This window comes from Sebastes fasciatus, chromosome 8, assembly GCF_043250625.1.
Source record: "Sebastes fasciatus isolate fSebFas1 chromosome 8, fSebFas1.pri, whole genome shotgun sequence".
NCBI lineage: Eukaryota > Metazoa > Chordata > Actinopteri > Perciformes > Sebastidae > Sebastes > Sebastes fasciatus.
In genome coordinates, this window is record NC_133802.1 from 20,005,727 (window position 1) to 20,019,085 (window position 13,359).

The 13,359-nt window shown below is 40.6% G+C and overlaps 1 protein-coding gene across 1 annotated transcript; it reads right to left on the minus strand.

Annotated features, from left to right (window-relative positions):
* Nucleotides 1-1,714: 1,714 nt before the first annotated feature.
* Nucleotides 1,715-9,038, minus strand: LOC141772769 (kelch repeat and BTB domain-containing protein 12-like). Its single transcript, XM_074644164.1, has 10 exons — nucleotides 8,866-9,038; nucleotides 7,233-7,456; nucleotides 6,908-7,089; nucleotides 6,202-6,334; nucleotides 5,491-5,724; nucleotides 5,036-5,394; nucleotides 4,333-4,606; nucleotides 3,029-3,176; nucleotides 2,746-2,943; nucleotides 1,715-2,518 (listed from the first exon to the last, which is right to left on the minus strand). Exons 2-10 carry the CDS (start codon nucleotides 7,401-7,403, stop codon nucleotides 2,370-2,372), a joined length of 1,848 nt encoding a protein of 615 aa, XP_074500265.1. The 5' UTR covers nucleotides 7,404-7,456; nucleotides 8,866-9,038; the 3' UTR covers nucleotides 1,715-2,369.
* Between the last annotated feature and the right edge of the window lie 4,321 nt (nucleotides 9,039-13,359).

The window sequence follows — 13,359 nt, forward strand, 5'->3', positions numbered from 1 at the left end:
ATGGAGAAAGAGAGTAATGTTGGTTGGCAAGACTGCAAGATTGAAGTAATTTGTTTTATTTAAAACCCACAAACCTAAAGAAACATCAAAAAGTTGCTGATCTATGGGGCAACTGGTATCATTACCCCATATATAACCGTATGAAGACCATGCAAAGAGTGGTTATAGGATTACAGGACCACTATACAATAAGACTTGCTTATAGGTTTGTCATTTGCTATGACTAAAATGTCAGTACTACAGTTAATGAATCATTTATTTCTGCTTTACCAATCAGCAATAAGCTTTTATAAAGATAAAAAGTGATTACTGTCTAATTTACTATCTTTTGTTTAACTGAACTTTTGGTGGCTTTTGAATGTGGATTTCACCTAAATGTCTTAAAGTCAATATTAAATGGTTAATGACCAAGAACACTCTCCTTCATTACTTCAGATGGTAGGATGGTCTTAGTTTAAAAACTATTTTATATATATTTAAAGAAAAATTAAGCTAATCTGAAACATTCTTCACTTCAAGTGTCATCCCGTTCTTATTCCCAGGGCGTCAAATACTGACCCTTTGTCACGGCCGTTGGTGGTACAAGGCACCCTTTAGCGGCGGAATGAGACGCGCCGAGCTTTCCGTTAACTACAATGTAAATCCATCCGCGGTCCATCCAACAGTAAATGCTCAGAGAAAGTGTTGTGGTGACGTAGTTTAAAGAGCGAAAGAGACACACTGGGCGCGTGGGTGGTGAGGTGGACGACTGTTTGTGTCCTGTGCATTTCACTTTCACGTTACAATCAGCTATTCGTTCGTGTCCCGTGTTCACAGCACCAAATCACACTTTCCTTTTACAAACGTAGTAGAGCGATGCTCGTTCATGTCTATATATATATAACATTTTTCAGACTTTTTTTTTTTTTCATCATTTTTCAGACTTTTTCCCATCATTTTTCAAACTTTATTTTTCAGACTTTTTTTTTTTTTTACCTTTTTCAGGCATTGTTTAGACTTTTATTTTCCAACATTTTTCAAACTTTTTTTTAGACTTTTTTTTCAGATATTTTTCAGACTTTTTTTCCATCATTTTTCAGACATTTTTCAGACTTTTCCTGGGACATTTTTAAGACTTTTTATTTATTTATTTATTTTTACCCTTTTCAGACATTGTTTAGACTTTATTTTCTAGCATTTTTTCAAACTTTTTTTTTCAGACTTTTTTTCTATCATTTTTCAGACTTTCCTTGGGACATTTTTCAGACTTTTTTTTTACCTTTTTCAGACATTGTTTAGACTTTATTTTCCAACATTTTCAGACTTTTTTTCCAACATTTTCAGACTTTTTTTCCAACATTTTTCAGACTTTTTTTTCCAACATTTTTCAGACTTTTTTTCCAGCATTTTTTAAACATTTTTTCAGACTTTTTTTTCAGACTTTTTTCAGACTTTTTTTCAGGCATTTTTCAAACTTTATTTTTCTGCTTTTGGGACATTTTTCAGAATTTTTTTTTTTTTTTTTTAACCTTTTTCAGACATTGTTTAGACTTTATTTTCTAACATTTTTCAAACTTTATTTTTCAGACTTTTTTTCAGAAATTTTTCAGACTTTCTTTTTTCCAACATTTTTCAACAAAAAAAAATTCAGACATTTTTCAGACTTTTTTTTCCCAACATTTTTCAGACATTTTTTCAGACATTTCTCAGACATTTCCTGGGACATTTTTCAGACTTTCTTTTTTTTTACCTTTTTCAGACATTGTTTAGAAGTTATAAGCGCAACCATGTTGTTTTTTCCTAAACCTAACTAAGTGTTTTTGTTTAATTCACAACATTAAGCACGTGTTTACTGCGACCGTTAAGTGACAGCAAGATCTTGACAAAGCGTCAGTATGTGACGAGTTGGGATGAGAACGTGTTTCAAATGTGGGAACAAAAAATTGCTTAAAGAAATAGTTTGACATTTTGTGTAATATGTTTTTTCACCTCCTTGCTGAGAGTTAAATGAGAAGATCGGTACCACTCTCATGGTCGTCTGTTCAATATGAAGCTGGAGCCAGGAGATGCTTAGCTTAGCTTAGCACAAACACTGGAATTAGAGGGAAACATCTTGCCTGCGAATACACATATTCCCCCAAATGGCAAGCTCTTCCTTTAAAACGCCAAATATTTTAATCAACGTCTTGTGGTCATGTGATCCGTGACTGTTGTCTGTCAGAAGAAAAGGTGGAGGAAGTGTGTGCCTCCTCCCAACAGACAACGCTGGTTTCTTTTAACCATGACCACAACCTTGCTGTTGATAAATGTCCGAGTCCAAGAGAGCAGATGCACATTTCCCACACATCCTGGCTCCGAAGCATTGTTGCTCGGAGTCAGGAGGAGATGAATCAGGGTGTGAAGAGGTCTCGAGGATTGAGGTTAGCCACAAGACAGACGTCATAGCTGTCATGCACGGCTGCTCGTCTCTCCACCACCGTCCACACATTGTCTGCAGGGTCCAATTCCAAAATCTCCTTGGTGATGATCTCATGACGGCCTGCAGTCATGAGAGAAACTATGTTAGTTATGGCTGACCAAAATCTAATTTCCAAAGATAGTGCCTCATCAGTTAGCTGGCATTCCCTAACTCTCATGCAGACCCAAAGAGTGCCTTGTTTTTTCACAATGAAGTCAAACTTGTTAGGGAGAACTTCTCTAAGAGACCACGCAAAAGAAGCTGTTAAAAAAATAAATAAAATAATTTCCAGGCGTTCACTAACTGACCGGCCCCCTTGTAGTATCCACAGAGGTAGAGCTTGCCCTCCACTGCTCCTATATTGGAGGCGTTGGTTCGGAGGGTGAGTAAAGGAGTGGGCAGGGTCGGTCCCGCCCTCCAGGTGTCTGTGTCTGGGTTATAGATCTCCACGGAGCTCAGACAGCGACGTGATTGTCCACAGTCCTCTCCATCACATCCTATACCCCCTGAGCAACACACACAACATCTGGCTTCACACTTACTCATATAGAATAAATAGTTAGGAATACATTTGCAGTCTCGTAGTCTGACCTAGTATGTAAATTTCTCCGTTGAGGACGGCCGTGCTGCAGCGGTACCTGGAGTACTTCATCCTTGCACACTGAATCCACCGGTCCTTGCCGGGTTCAAACTGAAACACACGGTTGCTCAGCTTGTCAGGGTCGTCGTCTGGCTGGTGCTGAGGGAGGAAAAGAGAGTTGGACAGAAGGAGGAAAGCAAATATTAGGAATTGAGGTGAAAAATGAGAAGCAGAAGAGGGACTGAGAAGGCAAACGTTACACTCAATCTTTCACAATCTGACTGAGTTGCTTTATAGCCACTATGTGTCGGATTTATGAGTGATTATAACAAATTTGGGATATTTTAAAGCAGTTTGTGTTTAGCAACAACATTAAAAGAGATGTTACTGGCATAAACATTAAACAGAAAAGGTATCTGACAAAACAGCTACAGTATACACAGCTGACGTTAGATTCCCATCTTGAATTATTATCCCAGTCCTGCCCTGCTGGAGGGTGCCAAAGTATTTTCAAATCTGCACACTGGATTTACATAAATAATTGAGCTTTTATTAAAGGGATAGTTTGGGATGTTTTGAAATGGGGTTGTATGAGGTACTTATCCATAGTAGGTGTATTACCTACAGTAGATGATGGTCAACACGCCCCCAGCTTGGAGAAGCAGACAGTATTACCAGCACAGGAGCAAAGCAATGTACTGCTGTGGACGGGGACGGCAGAAAAACCCATTTTAGCCACCTAAAAGAAAGACTCACCTAAAAAAAAAAAAAAAAAAACACTATGTGTTCAAGTGTACGCTATATTTAGTATATTTTCCGATGGGGAACTGAACTGAAAGTGAAATTATCTAGCCTCTCTCTAAAGCCAGCAGGCTCAGATGACAAAAACAGTATAGATACGTTTCACTTTCAGTTCAGTTCGCTGTCGGAAAATATTTTAATTATAACGTACATTTAAAGGTATTTAATTCTTTTAAGTGCCTTTCTGATAGGTGGCTAAAATTTGTTTTTCTGCCGTCCCCGTCCACAGCACTGTATTGATTTGCTCCGGTGCAGGTGATCCTGTCTGTTTCTCAATGCTGGGGGCCTGCCGACCGCCATTTACTGTAAGTAATACACTGACTATGGATAAGTACCTCATAAAACCCCACTTCAAAACACCTGAACTATCCCTTTAATACTTGTGTCTTTTTTTCGGTTGTCAACAGGTTAGCCTAGAACCTGATAACAGACCTGTGTCCTGTTGCTCAATGACACTTCAGTACACCCATCTACTGCACAGTTATTACTGACATGCACAGTATTGCTTGTGTACCTGTGGTGTCCAGCCCCCCAGCACATAGAGATGCTCCTTCAGGCTGACGGAGCAGTGGCAGGCTAGGGGGAGAGGCAAAGGGGCGAAGCTGAGCCAGCTGCCTCCTCTCTTCAGCGACCATCTCTCCACACTGTCTGTGATGATGTAGTGATTACCCACTTTCATCTGACCTCCTATCATATACAGGGCGTCGCCTAACTGCCCTAAAGCATACATGTCCCTGTACGCTGTGGAGCACAGCTCCACCCAGCTGTTCTCCTCCGAATGATCGTACCTGGAACATAAACAGACATTTAAGAGCTGGAACTTCCTCATATGTGAGCGCACACATCCACACACACACACACACACACACACACACACACACACACACACACACACACACACAAACACACATAGCCCTGTACTTCTATCTTTGTGAGGACACTCATTAACATAATACATTCCCTAGCGCCTTACCCTAACCTTAACCATCACAACTAAATGCCTGACCCCAACCCTTACCCTAACCCTAACCTAAACCTAATTCTAACCTGGACCTTAAAACCAAGTTTGAACCCTCAAAAAGGCCTTTGAATGTCTGTCTGAAAGTGAGGACCGGCCAAAATGTCCTCGCTTTCCAAAAATGTCCTCACTCTGAAGGTCTAAAACTCAAATTGGTCCTCACAAAGATAGCTGTACAAGAACACACACACACACAAACCTGTAGATATCCACCCTCTTCCTCCTGTGTTGGTCTTCTGCCTCTATGGCCACCACTATGTTGTTGTCTCGTGTCACTGCCCCAGCTGTGATCTGCCCCACACCTCCACAGCCCCTCAGTGGAGAGGGGATGTAGTAAGTCCTTCTACCGTGGGGGGCAAAGCAAAAACTGAGGTCAGCAAGTCCTCCACGGCGGGCAGGGACTCCCTCCTTATTCACCCCACCCAAGCAGAGCAGCAGGTCGGTGGTCTCCATGCCGTAACGGAGGGCCGGCCGAGGTGGAGCTGACATCTCACAGAGGCCTGAGGTCTGGAGATCAGCGTCAATCATCCCAAAGCACTCAGCATCCCTCAGCAGTACCTGGAAGATTCATGTATAGACAATCTACTTATCCTTTGATAAATGTGGATAAAGAGACTTCTATTTCTTGTCCCTTCCCTCCCTTTCCTCTCTCACCGGGTTTCTCCGCCTGGCTTTACGGAGGAATCCAGGGTCCACAAGTTCCAGCCGGACCCGCCTTAGTAACTCCACAGCCTGGGCTTCTCTCTGCGAGTCCCCCCTTCGCCTCTCCACCCAACGCAGCACCAGCTCCAGCACAACCTCCTCCTGCGATACGTTGAGGTCATCTGAACGCAGCAGATCCCCAAGACTTTGGGCATCCAGCTCCAGCACTTCTTCTTCCTCACAGACCTAGAGACGGCAGGATAATGAAGGGGCAGTAAACAATGGCAATGACTTAAAAGAGTTAAAAAGAAACAGTATGTAGCGAATGGTAGCAAAGAATGATGAAGATAAAAACTTCCAAAGAAATATACTGTAATTCCCAAAACGTCTCAACACCTGTGCCTGACTGTGCAGAAAAGTGCAAGTCATTTATGCCCCCCAGTGGCGTCATTAAGTATCTGAAAAACAAGTCAGAGAATGTGAAAAGCTGGTAAAATTAGTTGTTTTGTAGAGCAACAGATCGTCTGTTCTGAGCCTTTAAAGCAAGTCAGTCCTAAGAGGCCTGTATGGACATATTATAAATGAATTTATGTTTATAAATCATAATCAGGCCGTATTGTTTTCCAGGTCCTGTAACAGATTTATTTTACCATGGAGCCAGGGATAATTATGTATGGCTCTAATTGAGAGAATAAATGAAACTGCTAATAATGAATTCCCTACCTGTGCAAAGTGTTGGCAGAGGTATCTCAGAGCGCAGTCGGCCAGACCAGCAGCCCCCAGGTTTCTGGCCCAGTGGTACAGACCGACACAGTTGGAAGGGTCCATACGGGCCTCCATGTGGCTCTGACACAACCTGAAGCAGTAACAACAAGTCAGTACTTACCATAACATACTTTAGATCACTGTCCTCTTTACTACCTACACATCTCACTAGGCTACTGTACTTTACAGAGGATATTGCAGATAGAATAAAATTACATTGATGCCTCTAATGTGCTTTAGCCTCAATTCTACACACTGGGGTGGCCGCAGACCTATGGTGAGAGCGATGGTGGCCTTCAGATAATGTAAAAATGTGAAAGTCTCTCTCTAGAGCCAGTGTTTGGTTTGTCCCTTCTGGGCTACTGTAGAAACATGGAGGAGCAACAAGGCGGACTCTGTGAAGAGGACCAACTCCCTATGTAGATATGTAGGACTCATTCTAAGCTAATGAAAACACAACGATTCTTGGTTTCAGGTGATTATACACTAATGAAAACATAGTTATGAATATTATATTCCATTTCTGCTAATAGATCCCCCGAAATGCTACAAACTGTTCCTTTAATATGTTGGTAGGAAGAGGGTTAATATGGATGAAGACTGTGCAAGTCCTGTTGATGTTAGTTTATTAGAATAATGATCACTTCCCAGTCTCTTTTCCCACCTGAAGGCTCCGTCTACATGGAGCAGGAAGGCAGCAGCAGCCACTTCCTGGATGTTGTCGTTGGAAAGGTGGAGTTCAGCTTGGTACATGTAGTCCAGTAGCAGCTCCAGGCTCTGGGCAGGTGTGTCTCTGAGAGGTACCTCTCCTCCCCGGGTCTCCTTCAGACCACATGTAAACATGGCCTGGACGGAGTGATTCACAATTACAGTCTCATAGCATCGTCAACAGATTTGCTTGTAACAGCTCAGCAAAACACATGTTGCATCATCTTGTATTTTCCTATATCAGCACAATGACTTTCAGTGACTGTCCATGGCATCTTTACCTGGAAGTAAGGGCTGAATGCAGACAGCACCACCTTGTGGCAAGCAAAGGGAACTCCCTCTGCCAGCAGCACCACATCAGTGAGCTCCTCGGCTGCTCTCATCTTCTCCAGCTGCCTGAGCAGAAGTGAGCCATGCTCAGCCTGAGCAGAGCTCAGCAGTGGATCCTCCATGGACTCTTGTTCTGGATGTCTGTCCCACTTTTGTCAGAATAGAGAGGAAGACCCTGTGGCAGAGAAGGGTCAAACACACGTAATAAGAGAGAAAATGAGGGGGGAGTTTGGTTCATACAGAGGCTGTCAAAGTTAATGCGATAATAATAAAGCACAAATTCAATTGAACCCCACTAATTTCTTTAACGCATTAACGCAACTTGAGGTTTTTAGAGTGGAGATTCTGGCATCATATGAAACTAGAAAACCTAAGAAATCCATTTTAATCGATTGACAGCCCTAGTTCATACACAAACTCAAAATGTTACTCTGGTGAAAGTACAGAAGTAGGCTATTAGCAGCAAATTGTAGCAAGGAGTTTGGACCCCTTCCAGTGGTTCAAAACGGGGGGGGGGGGAGATAATTAATGGGGCATAAATTTATTTTTTTTGCTTTTTTGTGAAATATTGGATTATTAAAATTTTTTTTTGCCTCAAACAGCTATTTAAAGGAACAGTGTGTAACATTTAGGGGGATCTATGGGCAGAAATGGAATATAGTATTAATAAGTATGTTTTCTTTCAGTTGGTTGCAATCTGCAACCTCACCGCTGGATGCCACCAGATCCCACACATAGTAACCATCTTGAGGAGTTTCAAGGGGAAATGTCTCATAGACATCTGTAACATGGTAAAGTGCCTTCAAATACACACAATTTTCTTGTAAGAGGTCACAAGCCAAATAAAGGTTGGAAACCACTTTCACAATGTGTTGTAATTTATACATTTATGGTATGTTTTTTTATATGTTTATTTTGAAAAAAACATTTTAATCAAAGGTTTATAATCTGACCATATTAAATAAAAAGAAACTCATAGTAAGCTGACAGACAAACACAAGGTTTCCATTTGAGATCTGCTTTGTAATTTTTGTGTGATTTGTAAACTGAGCTCAAACCACAGCCGTAATTTGAATAAAAATGTGAATCTGCCAGCCTGGATGAAATACTGCATGAAAAGAAAAATGTTTCCAAAGTGAAGTTTGAAGATATATAATTGAGTTCAGTGAACTGGATCTATGTACAGACCATGTACAGAGCGCACTTGGTTCCACTTTTTCCTTTTTTTCCCAACTGAGCTAATGAATCACTGCAGAGTGTTTTGCTCTAGTAGGTAAGTGTACTGTTACTGATTACTATGGTCACTATATTATGTGACATCATGTGGTTGTTCCTATAAGGACAAACAGCTGAGGGTAGCCTCTGAAATGGTGTTTGGTTGATTAGTAGAGGTAGAGGCCTTTCTTCTCCATGTCGACCTGTATCTTTAACTGGTGCCACCCCTGAGCAGCTGGCCCATCAACTCACACACATATGGAGACCATAGTGACACTGTGCAAAACATGCAGGTAATCTCACTCCGTGCACAGGCAGTAGCATGTTAGCATGACTTTAGCAAGCACATGCAGAAAACAGCTATCATACCAGTGGTGTCCTGATCCAGAGCCAGGATTCATACATTTCTGAATTGAGGTGACATCGGCATTAATATCTTAAACTACTCTTCACAGACTGTTTTTGTTTGCTGGCAGGTCTGTCTTGTGTTCTTCTGTGCTAGTTGTTGCCTGTGAGTGAGGGGGAATAGCAATGCTCACTGGTCAAAAGGTTTAAAATAGACCAGCAAGTGCTAGTGGTGCTGTTCAGGTTTCTATAAGTGGCTGCTGGGTAAACAGTCTGCAAGTCCTCTGTAGTTTGTGTGGATGTCATTTAGAAACTGCAAGAATTAGAAGCGCTTTATGTAGAAGATGAAGAAATCATATGTTGAGACTTCACCTTGGCTAAACCCACCAAGTAACACTAGTCTGTGTTCAACAAAACACTACCAGGAATCAACTATCTGTTAATGGTGGTATTGAGGTCCCGCCCACACACACGCCCGAGCCAATCATGAGCCGAGATCAAGATATAATAGACTCGTTTCGAGATGAACGGCGCCTAGCCTGGAAGTCGGACAGTTTCCGGCCGTTTCGAGCAGCCTTCACTGATTTTACAAGAAATCACAGAAAATGTTTTCTCTCTTTTAGATCCGATCTGTTGGCTACTTGTAGTTTTCAGACCAGGTTGGGATTTATTATATTTGTTTGTAAATATATGTGGAAATGTGCGTGTATCTGGCATTGTATTCTGTCCTTTATTATTTTTATGTCCGCCTTGTAAAGCACATTGTAATGAGCACTCGTTTTAATAAGTGCTTTTAAATAACCTTCATTATTATAATTATGAGACTTATAATCAACCACAGATGTGTTTGTTAACAGATGAAACCTTCAGTGCACAACATGAGACTAATAACCTACGATCTAGCGTTAAATATTTTTTAGTTTTTACAACACGTGGATTTTGCTGTCAAAACTAAGAGCCAATCAGCTCTTTGATCAGGCCAGGTGTTTCCCATAATGCCCTGGGTCTTGCAGTCGGTGGAGAGCAACTGCGGCGCATGGCTCTAAAAACTGCGTCCTCCTCGACCCCTAAACTGATACACATTAGGTTTGAAAAGATTTCTCTTCAGGGACCGCCATCTTAAAAGATTGATTTAAGATATGATTAAGACCAGAATTCTATAGTTGTCCACTACAGTTGAGGAAACAACCGTGGAGGAAGTGAAACCTATGAATAGTCAGTCTTATTAAAGAACGTATATTGCCAAGGAGTGAAAGTCAATTGTTTGTTTCGTTGCAACATCAGCGCCCAACAGCAAAGCTACTCTTCTGCCATTTTTTGACTGAAAGCGACTACCGGATGCCAGTAAAACGTCCGCCTAAAAAGTGTCGTACAAAAGTAAAACAAAATGACATCTATTTCATTGCCATATTCTAGCGAAATGGCCTGTGTTGAACAATGAAATATTATAAACATAATTTTCAGTCCAAAATGGCGGCAGAGGCTGTTGTCAAATAAACACCAGAGTATCGTCTCTTTGCTTCTTTGCTGTTATGACTCTTACTCACATTGGGCTCACTCCTATATTGAAGATATATGTGAAAATAAACTACCAGTATTCTCCATTCTTCTGGTGACAGCCCCCTGGAACTCCTTCAAGGACCCCTGGTTGAGAGCCACTGGTATAGAGCACCTTTAATTATCCCCCTTTCAAACACACCTGGAGTTATTGTATGCTTGAAAGCAGATGTTATGGTTATATAGTTGTTTACTACTGATTGTGACTCAGCAACGTTGCACAAAAGATAAAAAAACACTAAGAAATAACTGCAGCCAGCCTATGGTGGTACATTTTATGGGGGTCATACGAGTGATGAAGACCACAACTGAGCACTTAGAAACATTCACACAAATATATACACACAAAGAGCATGTTATAGACTCAGTTGCAGGTAGCAGGAGGTGTGTGTCTGCTTCAGGCTATTGGACTGGCATAAACACTCAGTACAGTGTCATTTCAGGCTAACTGTTTTCTAACAGCATATTTTCATGCACAGTTGAGCATGCTGCATTACGCAACAGCATGAGCATAACAATGTGGTCCTGACCGTCTATACTAGGTGGTGCAGATTAATCAGTGACACCTGGTCAGGATGTGTACATGTGAACTTGCCTCTATATATGTGGAACATGCTTGCTTGCGTCAGGGACAGTGCTGTCACGCTGCTCGCTCTGATCCCAGCTCTTCATCATAAACCTTTGGCCAAATGCATACTTTAGGAAAGCACAGTGTACAGAGCAGGAACCTGCATTTACTGATGAAAAGAAAGTAGCTGTTGCTTTAAAATGGCTAATTTGGAAGTTTTTATAATACATAACCATGTATAAGTACATTTTTAAGTCATTTTATAGCACTTTGCTGACAAGTGTGCTTTGAAAATTGTGTAAAAACATTGTGTAATTAGTGCAAATTCAGTTTTCTGCTCTGTTAGTTTTGGGTATATTTGCTTTTTAAAGAACCAGGACTCGTGTTCTACCTGTTAAACATTTTTTACTTTACTTCCCTTCTCTCTCTCTTTTTGAAGATATTATTTAGCCATAGCATATTATTCTAGCTTTGTATGGTGTTTGCCTTTGTGACCTCCAGTACCCTATTATGAGTCACCTCAGAGTGTAATGCTCTGTGAAATAAAAATTTAGATGTTCTGCATCATTTGGTTAATTGTGTTCATAAAACACAATTTAAAACCAAGTTGAAGTTATTTGAGTTGAAGTTATATCAATTATTTCAAATACATAAAGGTATCTGTCCAATCCAATCGAGTCAGCGTCCTATAAAACTTCTAAATTTATTGAAATTATATCAAAATCGGACCAACAGGAGTTGAAATAGGGCCACTTGTGGTTTAAATGGCCAGTTTGAATTCTTAAAATGTCAGAAAACCACTCCAATATTGTCCAAATCGGCAAAGCAGTTGCTGAAATATTGTCCATAAAGATGATTGTTAATTAATGCTAATTAATGCAAATTACACTAATTGCCCAACATATGCAAGTTAGCATCCGTCAGTTTCTAAATGCTGGGGACCCAGGTTGTAAATTTCTAACACAAACTTTGTGGTAGTCAACATTTCTGGGTTTACATTACAGACAAGCAGACTACTCAGGATGATCTGTAAAAACTTTGATGATCCTCTGACTTTTCATATTTTACATTTTCCTATACCTTGGATTGTAACCAAACACCTGCAAAAATTAATGACATTCCCATCAGCATCAGTTGTAATTTAGTGCTAATTAGCTAATTTTAGCATACTAACACGCTATATTAAGATGGTGAAAATGGTAAAAATTGTGCTAAACTTCAGTATGTAAGGTGTTGTGAGAACGTTTGCTTGCTGACGTTAGCATTTAGCTCAAAGCACAGCCTTATAGGGCCACTAGAGTGGCTATAAAATCTTGTTATGTATTTTCTTCTCTGTCTCTTTTATCTCCTTTATTCTCTTTTTGTTCTTCCTGAACAGCACTGTGTAACTTCTGTTTTGAAAAGTGGTTCTGGCATTATTATGCCTGCCTACCCCTTCCCAACTTCATTTACATCTACAAATAATCTCAAACCTTTTTTAGAAACTAGGTCAGGAAAAAAAAACTGACTTCACCTTTCTCGCCACGAGGAAATACAGTATATAACCCTCAACAGGTTAACAAACAGGTTAACACCTCGCCTCCTAATCCCAGCAGTTAAATGATTTATCTCGCTATTTACCTATTGATAAGAGGGGGCAACACTATCTTATATTTGCAGGTCTCACATAGAGTTAATGGCGCAGCAATTACAAGATAACAGTGACTTTGTTGTTCTGAATATTTGTCTTTGCTCAGTTAATTTTTTACCTCCGTTATGTTTTAGGTTCGATTTGTTTGATTGTCAACAGGATTACGGAAAAACTCCTGGCCAGATTTTCATGAAACTGGGTGGAAGGGTGTAGTGTGGGCCAAGGAGTGGATCCGAGTCACGGGACGGATAAACAAATTATTTTTATTGTCATTAGCCTAACATCGAGATAAGACATGGCCTTAGCAGAGGTCTGCACTTTCCGAATGCCCTTTTAGTTCTGCTTGTTATCCTGTGCAGCACTTACAAATGTAGGCAAAATAATCAATAATGGTTTAAGTGTACGCTATATTTCGAATATTTTCAAAGCTTTACCTTACCGTCAGACAGCCCTTTCATAGGAATGCTCTCTCTCTCTGAAATGGCCTGTGATTGGTCAAAGTCTCTCATCAAGGGCTATATTTTTTAAAGCCTGTAAACAGAACCATGAGGAGGTGCAGAAGTCTAGTTTTCTCTCACAACACTTGAATTACAATATGCTGAAAGGTTATTATGGGATTTTTGCCCAATGATGCCAAAACACTGTTGCCTACTGCAGCTTTAAATATCACAGGCTGTAATTGAGAATGCATGAAAACTATAGTTAGCAAGCAAGCAGAGGAGTCAAAAAAGACAGCATTTGTGTGACACAAACTTGACCAAAT